Raw genomic sequence first — 18,370 nt, forward strand, 5'->3', positions numbered from 1 at the left:
TCAAGTGTATTCTTGTGCATGGCTCTTTTTGGTTCACAGACCTTCATACTGCACTGTCCGTTTGTTGCTTTTTCTACGTGTGTGTGTGTGTGTGTGTGTGTGTGTGTGTATGACTGCAGAGTGGGTGGTGCTGGTGGTGGCGGGGGCTTTGGTTTGTGTAGGCCACGGGTCATTAGTAGAGATCAAGCTTCCCCTAATGAGTGCTGGGTCCTCCAGGGGAACCCAGGCGTCACACACTGCACTTCCCACGCCAAGCTGTACCCAGACCAGACACTTTTTGGCCAAACACTGCCCCCTGCTGGGAAAAAAACTCACCCCAACATCACATTAAAAATGCTTCTCACAAATTACACAATTAGTATATTTAGCCAAAAAACACCTCACTTCAAATTTGTGGTTTATGTTTCCATACATTTCTCCTGATTAAACATTATTAGAGTGTATCCCTCCTCCTCACCCCTTTGCATTAGGTACAAGCACTCTGATGGATCCCTGGCTCATATGTCTTGGTTCTGTCCTAAACTCCACAATGTCTGGTCAAGCGTGTTTCGTTGTTATTCAGATGTCTACAGCCACATCCTCCATCCCAACCCAGAAACGGCCATTCTAGGCTCGTCACAACAACTAGAGACTTTAGGTCGTATGAAAGCTTTGTCTATCCAGTATGGGATGGTTATCGCTTTAAAAATCGAACATTTTTAAGGTTTGAAATATGAGATAGCCACCTGCTTTGATAAGTGGCTCATGGAGTTCTCAAATAAACTATACATGGAGAAAATCCCTTATGAGATCTCAGGGAATGCAGGAAAATTTAAACCGATATGGCAGCCTTTCCTTCGACCATACAGCAGCGCTGAAGTGACCTTCATGACACCTTTTTGACTTTTATTTTTTGCTTAACATTTACCTTTAGTTTAAACAATGTCCTTAGAAACACGTTAAGTAGAGTAGACCATGTTAGTTGTTTATTTTATTTTGTCTCTTGTTTGTGTGTTCACTTTTTCAGTTGTGTGTTTGTGTGACTTTAGAGAATTTAAAACATCATTAGAGTTTGTACTGGCGGGTTTGATCCTTTACTGTTTATAGTCTGTACATCTTTTAATACAGTGGCGTTCTCCTGTCTTCCTCTTTGTTTACCTTTCTTCTCTCAGAGGCAAAATCCCGCCCAAAGACATGGAGCTGACCTTTCCCGGAATGAGTGGAGACTTCACCTGTGAGAACTTCTCTGCCACCTTGTACCTCATAGAAAACCATGCAGGCTCCAGGTACGTCCTTTTATCACTAATCTTAAAATACAGTTCCTATAACTAATAGTCATGAAGAGAAAAGTAATAATTAAACATCCCTCCCCATGTTCACTTGCATAACTTTATAGTCCTTTTAAAGGTTTAGTCAGCGATTCTGGAGAACACTTGTTGTCAAATTCAACTTTTTCAACAATTTGCTAATCTGTAATCTGTAAAAGATCTGGTGTTTATCCACAGCCTAGGCTCTGTACACTGGTGTGTGAACAAAGGCTATGTTAACGAAGGGGACCCACCGTAACTAGCAACCTAGGCTGTTGATTAACTGTATTTTTTTTCAGCGCACACACACTGACCGTTAGTGGATCATGAGGAGATGTTCAATTATGATGACGAAAGTGATTCAAACCCTAACCCTTACCCTAACCCTTACCAGGAATTGTGATTTTCTTTTCATTTACAGACCGAAAGAAAATAAATCAAAATATTAATCGATAATGAAAATAAGTGTTGCAGACTGTCAATGACTAAATTGGGATGAAATTGAGTAAGTTTGAATCCATGGAGAAAAGAAAAGACGTAGAATTCTTAAAGCTAGGTTATTATCAAGGCGTTCCGTTTCTAAGGATGTAGTTTCTTGGCCACATCTTCACATGGTCGTTCGGTTGAGAGTGTGAATATTTGGGTATGTACTGTAGACGAGGGGGCTGCAGCCTGCTGACCCAGAAGCCTGCTGAGCTTGGTTGACTGTCATGTTGGGGGCAGAGGAGAGTTATTTTGGACTCTCCTGGCTTCCGCCCCGCCTGCTTAGCCTTCCAGTAACCCAGACCCCAGGATCCAACATGACCAGGGGCCTCTGTTTGGAGCTCGCTGGGTGACTGTTTCTTCCTGCGGAGGAAACCTCACTCAGGACTCTTGACACACGTACTCACATTGCCCCAAAACCGTGTGTGTGTGTGTGTGTGTGTGTGTGTGCGCGTGCGTGCGTGAGTGTGTGTGTGATTTTGTTAGAGATGCATTTGTGTGCGAGCTAAAATAACAAAATGATATAATGTTTAATATAATGCGGGGCTGAATTGAGTACTTGACTAATTTATGAGCAAATTCAGTCAGATGGAAATGAGCAAACTGCTATCATACCGGTACAAATAATCTTTTCTCTGTGAGACTAATGTTGTTTTTGTACATGGTCCCTGACGAATCAACTAATGAACCAAACTAATGTATCGCCAGCCCTTTTATTAAGTAAAGTTGTTTTTTGTTTCCCCAGTTTTGAGAACTTGAAGTCGGCTGCCGGTAATCTGAAGAAGCAGGCCACTAAAAAGAACGAGGGGAGTCTGGCCTATGTGAAAGGAGGCCTCAGCACGTTCTTTGAGGCCCAGGACGCTCTGGCAGGTGAGAGGGATTAACACATTTTTTGTGTGTGCTGTGGAACCGCACCAAATGACCCACCAATTAATACACAAACTTCCAAATCATCACTCTTCAACTCTACTCCGAAAAAGAGCTCTTGATTTTTTGGAAAGTGCGCAAGCGTTCGTGTCCTGGGCCCTTTTTTTTTTTTTTTTTTTACTCTCCCCACATGTGGTTTAGCAGCGGTTGATTAAAGAGGCTCATTTGGCCGCTGTGTGAAAACCCTCCAGTTTCTGCTTCAGCTACGCCAGCCAACCACAACACGGCTAATTCACCTTCATCAAAATGAGATCAGCTCTCACCTGTCACACACACACACACACAGTCTCACTTGAGTTTCCCTATAGCCTGTAACTAGATGCGCGCACGCACGCACGCACGCACACACACCCACACACACACACACACACACACACACACACACACACACACACTTGGCCAAATTGACCTTCGAATGCCAGAGAAATTTCAAGGTAGCAAGAGACTGACTGCTGTCGCTCTGCCAGGTACCTCACATCAATTGTTTGCTTCATCATTCATACTTTTGTCTGTTTACCCTCTTCTCCCGCCATAGCCGCTCAGTTACTTCCCTCGACTATTTATATGTTCACTTTTTCTGCCTCCATCATTATTATTATTGCTTTCCGTATGTTTGTGCCCCGGTTGGGAGAGAGGCAATGTTTTCATTGTTAGTGGCTGAATCTAAATAAACGGAGCAGCCCCCAACACAATGCAGGCCAGAGTATTAGGACTGATAGTGCTGATAACAGGCCCAATATGACCAATGGGAACAATGCACAGTCATTCTCACGTTCAGACTGAGCGTGCCTACTGTGTGCCCACTTCGCCAATGGGAAATGTTACAGTCTCTCTGCAGACGAAGGAAGTGGAACACCACGGATGTACTCAAGTGACCTGTGAACTAACAGGGCATAGTGATGCTTTATGGCCTGTGTGACAAGGTTGGATTGCCCACTTTAAAAAATATTTTTTTTTTGATTTTTGTATGAATACTTTTAGAAGGTAAACTTGTGGGTAGATGTAAGAGTAGGTGTAGACTTCGGTGTAAACAAAAAAAAAGGAGTTAACATTCTGCCTGGGCCACTGATCGAAAGGAGTGTTTACTTTACTCTGTGTCTGCTGAATGCGTAAATATGCAACTGTTTGGTAACACATCGATGCTAAATACTTTATAAGGTGATAATATGTCAGTGTTTACAGTTTGTGCTACCTCACTCAAGTGAACAAAAATAGCATTAAATGCTGCTTCTTTTTTTCACAATATGTTTATTTTCATTTTCCTTTTTTCCACAACAATTAAATGCTGCTTTAGAATTAGATCTCACATCTGTATTGCATAAACAATGCTATGATAATATTTTTTTTCAAGAGGCTCGCATGATTATTTTTAGCTGTTAGCATTCTCCAAATTTTTTTTAGCTTGACATTCTCTATACTTTGCACTTGTTTCCACTCTCTATGAGTTGGTGCCCTTTATGGAAACAACACAGAATACAGGAGCCATTAGAAGCTCTGGTGGCTTAAACTGGGCTCACTCTTATGGCTGATTATTACTATGACGGATACACTATAAACGAACATCAACAAACGTGCTGGCTCGCCAAAAATATGGCTACAAAAAACCCAAGATATGGTATGAAGGAAAAAAAGGAGGCTCACTCTGTCTACACTTTTCAAATGTCATTTCCACTCAAAAGTTGGTCCTGTATTTAACCCAGCAACTTGAAGATAATTTTTTAAACTTCCTGACTTTGGTCTTCTCACCATGACTCATTACAGCACTACGCCATCCTTTCTCGTCCAATATTTGGCTCTGAGTCATAAAAAAACTGAAGTGGTAGCCCAGAATGGATAGCTCAAGTGGAGATATTCTGTATACTTAGGTATGGTCAGCCAAACCGACATACCAGCCGACATGCTGCTCACAGCCAGCCAGCTCCACACAGCTCTGCAGTCACTCACTGCCACGCTTGGTTAGCACAGCTGTCTTGAGAAACTGTGAATCCTTTCTTTGTCCCTTGGCAGCATTTGACAAGTCTCTGTTGTTCTGGGTCCTTTCCAAATGAACCTCACCTGAGATGTAGCTAAGAAAAAATTAAAAGAAATTCGCTTTGAAAAAGAGTTATTAACGGTGTACATGTGTGTTTTTTTTTTCTTTCTTGAATTTGCTGTATTGCCTCCAGCCTTCTCAATCACCATCAAGACATTTTTTCTTGTCTCATCTTGTGTTTATTTTCTCTTCTGCTTGCATGTGAGATTTTTATTGATGACTTTAATAGAAGTCTGGAGTTATTTTTTGATGCATTGCAAAGCGTCCCCGCTGCCGGCAAGGTTGGAAACAAGGAAGAGAGGCCAAATCTGGGGAAAGAAATGAGGCGGATAGAAAATATTTAGAGCAAGCGGCAGGACTATGACTTTCAACATCCGTGGGGTTTCTCTCCCTCCCTCTCTTTCTCTCGTCCCCCACTAATTGCGTCTTAATTGCTCTCCAATAGAGCTAACCATCTCCAACCCCAAAAAAGCAAAACAAAATCCCATGTCTCATTTTTAATGAACTATGAACTCTGTGTCTACAGTTTAGACTTTTACATCTGCAAACCACAAATCTTGTTAATTGCAGTTGCCGTTTGGGTTCGTTAGCTAATGCAGGCTCTTGGCAAATAGAGAAGTAAAAATTGGGAACTCCAGGCAGCCTTTTATGCTGGGGTTTTGTACTCAGAACTTCAGATTCAGTAGTGCATGATCAAGTCGCGTGGCCTCAAAAGATTAGCATGCTACAAGTATCTCCATCCCAACCGTCTGAAGAGTATGGTGGCGAAGACCTGTTATCGACCATTGTACCCTAGGTACAGTGTCTTTGTCAATGTAATTTAAAAAAATTCAGTGTTACTTCTGCATTTATTAAGTCAGGTCGGCCCGCAGTTTTTAAACACCACAGTTATTTACATCAAATCAATAGGTGGTATGGCATGATATCGGATCCGAAATTTGTATCTGCAGATTCGCAGAGTTCATGTATCGGAATTGGGTGAATCCTTAGTTACACGGAAAAAAAGTTGTTGTTGATGTTATACTACTTTATACTAGGTAGGCATAGTAGACAAAAGTGTATCAAAATGTATTTAAATCAGATGGGGTTTGAACCAGTGGGGATTTGAACCCTGAATATTGCTAGACGCTAGAGTGAGTGATACTACTGTACCTGAGGTTTGGACCCAGAGACGTAATACAGCATCATACAGGTTCTCAGTGTCAGACAGGGTTCAAAAGAAGTCAAAGGTTAGATCCTCTTGAGTTGTAAATGTAGTCAGTCAAACTTTGTCAGGTGGCCTCGTTACTATTGATAGGTCAGACTTTATTTTGTAGTGGTCTGATTCGTATTCCACTTTCAAGACATCTCAAATTATTTCTGCTTACACTATTGGTCGAAATTTTGGTTGATGTAATATTGAACTTGTTTGCAGAAGGATGTAATTTTTGGGATATGGAAAACAAGTGGGCCTATAAACATTCCATGTGAACCACCGCAGATGGCTGATAGGAAATGGACAGGTTTTTTGGGAGCAGTGATTGTTTTTGGTCGTGGAGCCTCACTGACAAGCCGAGACTGAAACTTCTGAGACCAAGCTTCTCTCCGGCTGACTGGCCAAATGACTGACAGTGCGTCAGGGAGTCCGCGAATTGTTTCCACTGAAATGTTGAAATTTGAGAGTTTTTTCATTGTTGTGTGAAAGGGAAGTCTCCCAGTGATGCAGGAAACGGAACGGCTACCGTGGTTCCAAAAATGCCAGATTCCCAGGGCCCGTTCCCCATTGCCCCCCCAGCCCCCGGCAGGAGTCAAAACATCTCCAGCTTTAGAATCCAGGGACACTGTATTTTTATTCTTATTCATTTCTTTTCCCTCCCCTCCGACGCTTCCAGGAAGTGAAGCGGGAGCTGCGGGCTCTTCCTCGGGTCCTGGCTGCGTGTGTGTGTTATCCGGACTCTGACCTGATGTTTAGGTTAGCCGTGACGTCACCGTCCCTTCAGTGTGTGTGTGTGTGTGGGTGTTTGTGTGCGTGTGTGTGACAGATGCAGAGGACACACAGCTGGCGAGGGGAGAGTGTGGAGACGTGAAGCAGACCTGCGAGCGAGCGATGTGTGTGTGTGTCTGTGTGTGTCTTAGGGCCAAACACACAGGAAGACTATCAATCCTGTGCTATCCATAACCCCCCCCCCCCCCCCCCCCCCCGACACACACACAGCTACGATTCCTTTGTCCTAACCTGCATCTGGCCCATTTTTCTGTCTGTCGGCGAGTGAGCAACAAGAGAGAGGTCCACCAAAGGGCCAGCGGGACGTCCATACTGATTAGGGCAATGGCATGTTTGAACAGTGTGCTTTAGGAATACCTCAGCGACTGCCTTGAGGCTTCTGTCTGTCAGACCAAAACCCACATATTTATTTACAGAACTCTCGCCCCCTTCTCTTTGCCCCGCTCTCTCCCTCTGCTGTCTCCCATGCTTCTGCTAACAGCCCCATGTATTTGTAGTGGAAGAACTGAACTGTGGGAGGAGAGGGGAAGGCATGGAACTGTTGGATAGGAGAGAAGAAGTTTTCTCTGCTTCATTCTTGAGATGTCTGCTTGTTGCATATTTGAATCGCTGCTCCACAAGTATGTATGAGAAGGTCTCCTAAGCCTTCCCCACCTCTCGAGCACTCTGTCAATAAACCTCCACTGCGGCTCTCAGCGCCCAGCTTGCCCACTACTGCACACCATTTATTTATTCACTGGCGTAGCCCTCACCGCTCGCTAAGGCCTCTCCTTTCTCCCGCTCTCTGTTTTCTCTCCTCGTTCCCCCTCTTTTTTTAAATTCCTTCTCCCGCGTAAAGCTCCTCATGCTAAGTGATGGATACAAGCCATCAGACAGTCCCCCCTCCTCCCACCAACGGATCAACAGTCATTTTTGGCATCCAAAGACCTTCAGCTCGGCTCTCCCAAAATGTTATTTTACAGAGAGCCGAAACATTTTCGATTCACATTACATCCAGGGCAAAGGGCTCCAAATGTCCCAAGACCACAAGCATGTGCTGTTAATGGCTCTGCTTTAGGTGAATTGATCCGGTACAGTCACAACAACAGGAACAAAGTCAGAATCTCCCTGTTGCGTGGGAACATGGGGGAGGGGGGCTCAATAAGCGGCATCTGTGGGCGGAGATCGGCGAGGTTATCTCCAATCTACCACTGGGGTAGGGCCTGTTTATTGTTTTACCTTCGGTTCCTGAAATTGAAAATGTTCCTGTCTCCTGGGGATTGCACGTTGGTTACTCTACAGTGAAGAGAACCGTTTTTCACTTTGCTTTCCCCTATTTTTTTTCTGTTTTCACATCGTACCACCTCCACAATCAAGCCCACATTTATTAGTGCTTCTATTTTAATCATTTGATTATGCTATATGTTTTCCCTTCACACTCATTTCATAATGCAATTCTGACTTTTGTGTTGCAGCGATCCACCAGAGGCTGGAGTCTGATGGTACAGAGCGGGTGGAGGGATCAATGACTCAACGACTAGAAAACATTCTCAACAGTAAGTGTCTTTTCAGTCCAAACCCAGCAGAATTGGCACATTGTGTTTATTGACTCCCCATGTTACTGTACATGTTATGTTTTTTGGGAAACGTGTGCAGCCTTCTCGATTTTGATGTGCATCTATTCGTGCTGTTACGGTAGAAGCACACTCTTGTCTGGTACCATAACATCTGGGATAGACGCACACCGAAGTCTGACCATGTTTTCTACTAAACCGCTGATCCAACAAATACTTCACACTTGGCACTGCATTCCCTTGTGTCCGCAGCAACACACCCACCAAGTGTGAAATAGATCGGATGAACGTTTGCAGAGAAACTGGAAGAACAGACAGACCCATCTTCCTTTTATGAAACAAAACATGTCCTCTCACATAGGCCCCATTGTATGTGTCATTTCATACATTTTTAGACCATGATAATCACACGTACCATATCTCAAGCTGGTTTGAAACACCATATATGAATTTCTATTTATTTATTTATCTCATTGAGAAACAGGGTCTCATTATCAAGAGACTTGTTTACGACAATTGAACATAACAACAATCAGTTACAGACAGACAGACAGACAGACAGACAGATTTATAGTTTAAAAGATGCATGAAAAAGCTTAGTCCTTAAGCATTGATGAGAACAAATTGTTTATTTTCTGAAAAAAAAGTATCTAAATGTATTGGTACAATTGGAAAAATAAACCATTATTATATTAATCTTTTCATATTGCATCATAGCACAGGGGAAAATGTTTTTAGGGACCTTTCCGAATGATTCTCTTCTCCAAAAATCCAACCCCCTTCAATCCATTCACTTCTTTAGCTCCTTTATTTTAGAAACATTATCTTTAATGTTGGCTTCCTACGGAAGATTAAAATCAGAAAAGCGAAATTTTCCAGGTCATTAATTCAAACAACTTCACAGTCACTTACCCACTCATCTAATCTCTGGTTTCCTAAATATCTTAATGGCAGAGAAATAAAACCGCAGTCTCAGTCCTCGTCTGCGAATAGAAGAATACGGGCGCAGATTGTAGTTCTCTGTAAAGTGACAACCTTTTATGCTTCAGAAATGAATGGCCCTGATCTTTTTCACAATATTTATTTTTTTATTTTTGATTGTTAAAGCTAGTGGGGAGCAGCGGACTTTGAGTTGAGATCATTTAGACCAGGGGTCCCCAAACTACGGCCTTTTATTGGCCCGCGGCCAATTTTAAAAAGATAATGTAATATGGCCCTTTGAATTCTTCTTCTTTTTTTTTTTTTTTGCATTTCTTAGTTAACCCACTAGTGCAGGGGTGTCAAACACTGATTGATTGGCCCGTGGCACATTTTAAAAATATAATGTAATATGGCGCTTTTAATTTTTAAATAATTTAAATGCACTCATTATATTACAGAGAAATATGTCCCATAAAAGAAAATGAGCAACAAGCCCATCCCAGAGGACCCTGCATAATATTTTATTTTAAATTAATATTATTATGGAAAATCTATGCGTCCTTCTCCAATAGCTTCTAATTCATCTGACACAGTGTCTCCATTTTTTTTCATACAAAATTCTTCAGATTTAGCCTCTTAATTTCCCTCTCAAAGTGCACCAGATTCATGCATTTCGCTTTAAAAACTTTAAAAAATCTCCCGGGGGGGCATACCCCCGGACCTCCCTAGGAGGGTCGGGACCTCGGCTGGATACTATTTTCACCCTGCTGGACATTGGACGCAAAGGCAGAAAACACAGGGTGTATCATTGGCATATAAACAAGAGGGGAAATGGGTCTGTTTAATGTGCAAGGAAAGTGTTGCCGTGAAGAAGGATTACAATTTACGAAGACACTATGAAACTAAACATCAGAGCAGCTACATGTCCTGATAAATGTGTTATTTTTGCAAAGTGGCCCGGCCCTTCGTAGATTTTTCTGTATGTGGCCCTTAGTGAAAAAAGTTTGGGGACCCCTGATTTAGACGTAAATATATATGTTTTTCCTATATATTATACATATACGGTACTTTGAATACATTTTTTTTGACATTTTTCTATATTTCTTAGGTAATAATAACAAAATCCCTTTTTGCCTTCCTCTCCCTGCACATTACTTAGACTTTTTACAGTGAGTCATTAGATTGTGATTTTAACAAAACAATAAAAAGAGAAAAATGCTCAAAGTGATAATGATAAGAGATAGGCTGATGCTCTGTACTACACAGCACACTGACACACCAAACACATGCACATTGTGTCACCTTTGTAGATCTTCCCCCCTTTTTTTATGAACAGCTCTTGTGTTCCCGCCCTCTCATCTGATACATGATAATTTGACTGTTTTAATGGAGGGTCAATAAGCAGGTCCTTTTCCCGGAGTCCAGAGTAAATAAACCTCCCAGCCGGACGTAGCTTTCATCCCCACAGCCCCAGACTTGTGGGCCCAGGGCAGGCCACCGTTCAAAACCCAATGCGTCAAACACACATCGCCAATCGGTCAATCGCAAAATAGGGAATGCTAGTTTCATGACAACTCAGATTAACTGGTGAAAAATTTGAAATATTCCTCTGTTCGCTCCCATGCTGTTTTTTTTTCCTTTGGGGGTTTTGTTTTGGGGGTGGGGTTTTTGTTTTGATTAGAAGAACTTTTTTTTTTCTTTTTTTTTCTATTCGACTGCACATCGGAGGCCACCCACGAAGCCAGTTTGCTGTGCAAAGGTTTCACTGAGCTGTCCGACTACGAGATAGCTGTCACTTTCAGTCTTAACCGTGTCAGAAAGCATACAGAGCAGGAAGAAAACCAGAGACCGACACTAAAAGGGAAATGTGGTATCAACATTTATTTTTATAGTATCCCAGTTTCTCCCTTTTCTCCCGCCTCTGCCACTTGCACTAACTAACTCTCTCTCGCTCTCTCTCTCTCTCTCTCTCTCTCTCTCTCTCTCTCTCTCTCTCTCTTTCCTCGTAGGAGCGAGTGACACCGCCGATACTCTTTTCCAGGAGGTCTTGGGGAGGAAAGACAAAGCTGACTCCACACGCAATGCACTCAACGTCCTGCAACGTTTCAAGTTTCTCTTCAACCTGCCACTCAACATTGAGCGCAATATCCAAAAGGTACTATCCCCATTGTACAGGTGTGCACCTAAAAAAAATAAAAATAAAAAATTCAATAAAAAGTTAATTATTTTCTGTAATTTAATTCAAAAAGTGGAATTTTCATATATTCTAGATTCATTATACAAAAAGTCAAATTAATCTAGAATACACTTACTTTTCAGAAGGTTGACATTTCTGAATTGTAAATTTTTTTTGTAATTTTCTAATATTTTGAGATACTGGATCATTTATTCCATGAGCTGTAAACCATAATCGTCCTAATTAAAAAAAGGCCTAATATATTTCACTTTGTGTCCGTAGCATAACGTGTTTAGGTCTGGCTATTTGTACGGCTTATTGTTTTCATCGTGGTGTTCAGGAAACTAATCTGGAAATAATATATCTATAGCCATTACTAGACATTGTCATCTAAAAAAGGGAAGAAATAAATAGTGCTTGCAGTAGAAGGTGAACAGAGTCCTGTGGTTTAATATTCCTCGGTTATTATAAAAGCCAGCAGAGCACTCATAAAACTTAATGCCTCCCGTGAGAGACTTCCCATGCCATTACACGCCCTCCCCCCCCCATCTTTAACTTCACCTCACTTCACTTTACTTAATTTTATTGTCCTTTCACCGGAAACTGGCCTCATGGCAAGGATTAAATACAAAAATATACACATATAAAAATAACTCAAAAGCACAGCAGCATCCACCAAAAACAAATAAACCAAGCTACCAGAACCACTTCTTTACAAATGTAGAAACAAATGAACTCATAACAAGCAAAGTCATATTTGTATGTGTAATAATAAAGGCAGTAGATTTTTCATTCATAATTTTTTTTGTCTTTAGCATGAAGTTGTTATGAATAGCTTTTAAATATTTTCCTTCCAGTTTCAACAAACATTGTCATGCATTTTCAAAATCGAGCTTAATACAGTAAAATAAATTTATACAATTTTTGAAGTCTTACTTGTCTCAAGCTACCCCCCCACTGCCCTAACAGTAAAATATTGTGAATTCCTTTTAATTATTAATTTATTTTTATTAGAAACTTGTGTTTGAATGCATTGTTATCTCTCCGTCCCCAGTATGTACTGCTGTCATCAGAGTGTGAAGGTGTAAATACACAGTGAGTTTCACGATGATTTGGAAATGAACAAAAAAAAAACGGAACTGTATTTTTTTCCTCTCAGGGAGATTACGATGTGGTGATCAATGACTACGAGAAAGCCAAATCTCTCTTTGGAAACACTGAGGTCCCTGTTTTCAAAAAAGGTAAACTCAATTTTTTTTCTATTTCGTTATTTTCTTATTTTTTTTATACTTATCAAAAAATTAAATGAAGTAAAACATTCAATTTCAATGGTTCTCATTGTAACCTCCTCTTTCTCGGCTCTAGTGTATGCCGAGGTGGAGACGAGGATCAGATCTCTGAGGAGTCTGTTATTGGAGAAACTGCTGGAGACACCGTCAACACTGCACGACCAAAAGAGATACATCAGGTCTCCTTTATATATAAATATACTTTTTTTTTTATAATCCTGCGACGGCTATTTCATACAAAATGTCTGTATTCCTTCCAGTCGTCATGTTGTGGTCTTTGCACATCTCGTACTCTTATGATTTGTTTTTTCCTAATGTGTTCATTATCTGCACGACTGCATGTTAAGAATGTTTCTTCTTTTTTAATCTGGCAGTTTCCACATTTCTCTTACACAATCTGTGTCTGTTTACATTCAATATAAAGCCATGATGACATATCTCTTACACCCTTTTGATTCTTTGATGTCTGCCTGTGTCATCCTCCATCCTCTTCACTTTTTCTCTGAACCTTTACCAATCTTGTCAGCTCTCTTTTGTCCCTTTCTCTTTTCCTCTCTTCCCTCCATTTTTTCTTTACCTCTTTTTCTTCTCCCTCCCTCCATCCGTCTGTCCGTTTCATACTTGTGGTCTCTCCCGATTTATTATTGTTAAGACCGACCTGTCAGGATCACAGAGACCAGCTCTCGACCACACGGCAACATCTTTCATCCTGCTGCATTAGGCACGGCTCTGAACGCCCACTCAGCTCCTGTTTACTCTAGCTGTGTGTGTGTGTGTGTGTGTGTGTGTGTGTGTGTGTGTGTGTGTGTGTGTGTGTGTGTGTGTGTGTGTGTGTGTGTGTGTGTGTGTGTGTGTGTGTGTGTGTGTGTGTGTGTGTGTGTGTGTGTGCGTGCGTGCGTGCGTGCGTGCGTGCGTGCGTGCGTGCGTGCGTGCGTGCGTGCGTGCGTGCGTGCGTGCGTGCGTGCGTGCGTGCGTGCGTGCGTGCGTGCGTGCGTGCGTGCGTGCGTGCGTGCGTGCGTGCGTGCGTGCGTGCGTGCGTGCGTGCGTGCGTGCGTGCGTGCGTGCGTGCGTGCGTGCGTGCGTGCGTGCGTGCGTGCGTGCGTGCGTGCGTGCGTGCGTGCGTGCGTGCGTGCGTGCGTGCGTGCGTGCGTGCGTGCGCATGAGTCTCGCGCTACCCTTTGGAAGATGCCACCAAACGAGAAACAAATGAGCAGTGGGGTTGGTAGGATGACAGTAGAGGGAGCCAGGCCACAGCTCAGAGAGAGGGAGTCATCTGATATCCTGTAGGTTTCATAGTGACGTGTGGATGTCAGATGTCTGTTCCCAGGACATCAACTCCATGGAGAAATATGATTATGGGCAGAGAGATGGATCAGAGGGTGAAGTGCATGTGAAGCTTGGCTCTTTTTTTAATATTTTAATTCATACAAGTTCTCTTCATATGTAATAAATTATTAAATTGATATTATGTTTTAGAATATTACTTTAGATTTGTATTTGCTATTTGACATGGATCCTTTCTTCTCTTACGCTTTATTATTACCTGTGATACAATAGAGTTTGTCTTTATTGTATCATTTTTAAGTGCATGTACGGATTAATATATTAGGCTAACTGTGGTAGGCCAATGTGATTTGGTCTTATTTCGAACTGTTTTGGTTAGAGCCTGGCCAACACAGGCATTTAGGGTTAATACTGATAATATTTAATGTTTACTGAGAACATAATCAAATGTTTTGCCTTAAAAAGTATTACATTTGGACTTCGGTCTAAGATATGCAGAACATGTTGTAATTTAATTAAAATTGTTATTATAATAATTTGTATCCCTTATCTGAAATAAATAAATGTACATCTTGGGTACATTTAAATGCTTTTCTTGACTGTATGGCATCATTTGAATTTTGCAGGAAGCATTTCTGAAGGCTTGTGGTGGAATAACACCTTACTACTAAAAGAGGAATTGTTTTCTTAAACTGGAGAGAGGCAACATTAGCTTAATTGTTTGAGTATCCCCCCCCCCCCACGCTTTGAATGTAATTATAACCCTTGTGTGTTCTGTGCAGGTACCTGTCTGACCTGCACGCTCCCGGTGACCCGGCATGGCAGTGCATCTACGCCCAGTACAAGTGGATCCTGCAGCTAATGCAGAACTGCAGAGATGAGTTCATCAGTGGCGAGAGAGGTGAGTGACTAACATATCACATCAGCCACACACACTGAGCTAACTCACTTTACATTTGAAGTGAAAAGCCCCTATTTAGCGTTTCCAATCAAGCTGAGAAAGAGAAAGAGCCAGCTGCGTCTCAAAGTTGTACCAGCTCTCTGGCTGCATTCCCCTCTCTCTGTCACCGCCCTCCCCTGCCTGCCCGCCTGCGCCGCTCGAGGCCCGCGTGTTTATTTTTTCATGAATGTATGAATAAGATGAAAGTGAGAGAGCATTGGCTTTGGATTTGGGTTTCAGGGCTTGACATGTTGCTGCACACGCACACATTAAAACGCTCCTTCTCGCTCACACACACACACACACACGCAGCTTCACAGATGGATTGGAACAATTAACCCCAATTAAGCCGTTCCTCTGTTAAATCAGCCAGCAGAAAAAAATGTGAACGTGAAACCGTCCGCTCAGAAAGAACAGCGATTCGCCTGCCACACTTAGACAGACAGACAGACAGATACACACACACACACACACACACACACACACACACACACACACACACACGTACACCCATACTTCCATACTTACACAAAGGCACCCATACAAATACATTGTGAGTGGGTGGCTGTTTCACATAGTGCAGCTGGAACATAAACATGTCTAATGCTAAGGGTAACAGTGGTTTCCGGGGCTCAGGCTTGATGGATCTGGGGGTTAGTTTGCTCCCTGCCTCTCCACAGTTAAGTATCATCCTGATTATCATGTCCGTGATGGCCCCTTTTCAGTCAACACAAGCATTCCACAGCAGAGCAACATGTGGCAGAGTGTACATCTGAAATCCCATGCAAATCACATGCAAACCCAACTATTGCTGAAAATTGCCAGTTTGCAAAAAAGCACCAAAACACACACACACACTCGGAAACGGACATTTACAGAACGTTTATTTTCTTTAATTGAATGTTGTAAGGCATATAAAATACAACTTTGGGATTCAAAAGGAACATATCATCCAAACAATATTCCATGCACAATACAATGCTGACACATAAATAAACACATTTAGTCCTCATACCATAAACAGGCCATTTGTCAGTGTCTTCCAAAACGACCTCTTTGACTTTTCCGAGTGTTTTCTCATCCGCCACATTTAAGCTCTCTTTAAGTTTAGGTAAGTAAAGATCAGTTTCATATTCAAAAGCACCCACATTTGACGGTTTCCATGCCCACCGCCTTTCTAAGACTTTTTAATTTTTTTGTGGTGCTATGATTAAAGTCACGCCACCTCCGTCACCGGAAGAGGACAGTCTAATTCACACAACCACATGAGGTCACTTTAAACGTGGGTCGTTTTAAAGGTACCCTGTGGAGTTTCTTCATAGATAAACACAATTTGGTTTACATTCAGTGTTTCTTATTAGAACATTTGCAAACCGAATTTTGTAATATTTTGAAACCTGAACTCTAAACATCCACGTTAGCAGCACTCTTCTTCCCTGCATTTTGCTGGCGCAATTTGTCTCTGTCGTTGGAATAATGCAAAACCATCAGCGGGAAATGTTTATCTTGTCACCCACAAGCTTTATTAAGAGAACTGTTTCAAGATGGAAATTGCTCACTGGGAAAATATGGTAAAAGAAAAAAAACACATTAAAAAAGAAATGAATACTCAGAAAAGGTTTTCGTCCCCATTTTCGTGTTTCCTTTTGGTTAAGCATCTTATCAGCTATCACCGCCAGTAATACGTTTTTTACTTCAAAATATGTGTTTTTTTCACAAATTCTGTAGCATTAAATAAAAAAAACATTTAAACAGGAGTCAGTTAAAGTGTGTGTGTGTGTGTGTGTGTGTGTGTGTGTGTGTGTGTGTGTGTGTGTGTGTGTGTGTGTGTGTGTGTGTGTGTGTGTGTGTGTGTGTGTGTGTGTGTGTGTGTGTGTGTGTGTGTGTGTGTGTGTGTGTGTGTGTGTGTGTGTGTGTGTGTGTGTGTGTGTGTGTGTGTGTGTGTGTGTGTGTGTGTCCTTTTGGGCCTGTGGTCATCATGTATAGCGGAATTTGACTGTGGCCACTTCGTCAAAACACCTTACAGCCAAGTGCTGTTCCTGGTGGCTTGGTTTGAATGGTAGTACGGCTCCCAATACAAACACAGCATTACTACTACTCAGATCTCCACAGGGTAACCCAACTGTGTTCAAACAAATAACAAACACTGTCATTTTTCTTGTGAAGAAATGTTTTATATAGGCTATGTGAGGTAAAACAGACACACACACAGACACACACACACACACGGTGAGCACCATCATTCTGTTTTTCTGTAATTTCTGCTCTTGTTGTTTGTCTAAGCCAGCTGTCTGCTGTCCCCCTATATCTATCTCTTCCCCTCACACAGACACACACCAACACACACACACACACACACACACACACACACACACACACACACACACACACACACACACACACACACACACACACACACCTGGTAGCTATTTGCCATCTTTGCTTCTCACCTCTCGCCCGAGTAGGAAACCCATGCCTCTTGAAACATCCCTCCACCCAGGCAGGCCGTGAACAGCCACCATCACTAAACCACATCCACTCCATTCCCCCTGACCCCACTCTTCCTCCCCCAACCCTAGGCCCTTACCCTTCCTCTCAAATAGCCAGCATCCCCCCTTTACTGGTACCTCACAGGCCTAAACCTCTATGCTGCAGGCACGTTCACCCGCTCTGTGTAATAAGGGGCCATGTTGTGTTCTATTGTCAGCATCACACGTGGCAGGAATTATTCTTCTGTGAAGCCTCAGCCATGTCTGCAGTAACTGAGGTCATTTTTTCTGTCTTTTGTGTTTCTCCGTCCAGAATATGAGGCCATAGGCCGTTCTGCTGTTATTATGATTCCATTAATTACAGTGTAAATTGCCTCAAACGTGAAATAGCCCCATCCATCTGTGTTGGAACGAAAGCCCCGAAGCCTGACTTTCCCTGTGAGGAAGCATAGGCGCGCAAGTTGCTTCCGTATGTCTAAACACCCCCATCGTGCGCCGGTGCTGCAATCCGACTCTGCCCGATTCAATTATGAACTGCAGTACTCTTACTTCCTGAACAGCGCTTCTTCTGCCAATATCAATACAATTAGCAGGACATTTTGTCCGTAGGAAAATAGGTTTGTCAGTGAACAATTTGAGTCATTCTAGTCTTCATACTTTTGGATGTGAAACATACGGTTGTGATTTTAGGCGCAGTCTGTACCATTGCAGGAGAAAACGTGTTAATTATTACACTTCAATTAGCCTTTTAATCATGTGTTTGTGTGTGTATCAGTGTACAGGGGTGGGGGTAATATTCTTGAGGGCCATTTTTTCTGGTTTCACTTTTTTATCCTCCTAGAAATCCAGAAACGTATCAGTTCATTTATATAATTTGTACTGTGTTTATTCGTTGTATCTATAAAAAAAAAGATATAAAGATTGGCTAAAAAAAAATTGATAAAAAACTAAAAGATAGACACACAAACATAGACACACAAACATATGTGTGTGTGTGTGATCAGTC

General features: G+C 42.1%; 1 protein-coding gene across 2 annotated transcripts in view; it reads left to right on the forward strand.

The window, feature by feature from the left end:
• The window catches only part of exoc2 (exocyst complex component 2), a 47,020-nt gene that overhangs the window by 15,093 nt on the left and 13,557 nt on the right, over positions 1–18,370 (forward strand). For both annotated transcript variants that reach the window (XM_080033074.1, XM_080033075.1), the window contains exons 5-11: positions 1,152–1,265; positions 2,515–2,639; positions 8,167–8,247; positions 11,196–11,341; positions 12,522–12,603; positions 12,728–12,830; positions 14,718–14,836. In XM_080033074.1, coding sequence (XP_079889200.1) covers positions 1,152–1,265; positions 2,515–2,639; positions 8,167–8,247; positions 11,196–11,341; positions 12,522–12,603; positions 12,728–12,830; positions 14,718–14,836 — 770 coding nt within the window. The remainder of the gene's footprint in view (positions 1–1,151; positions 1,266–2,514; positions 2,640–8,166; positions 8,248–11,195; positions 11,342–12,521; positions 12,604–12,727; positions 12,831–14,717; positions 14,837–18,370) is intronic.

This window comes from Ammodytes marinus (assembly GCF_949987685.1).
Source record: "Ammodytes marinus genome assembly, chromosome: 8".
Classification (NCBI taxonomy): domain Eukaryota; kingdom Metazoa; phylum Chordata; class Actinopteri; order Uranoscopiformes; family Ammodytidae; genus Ammodytes; species Ammodytes marinus.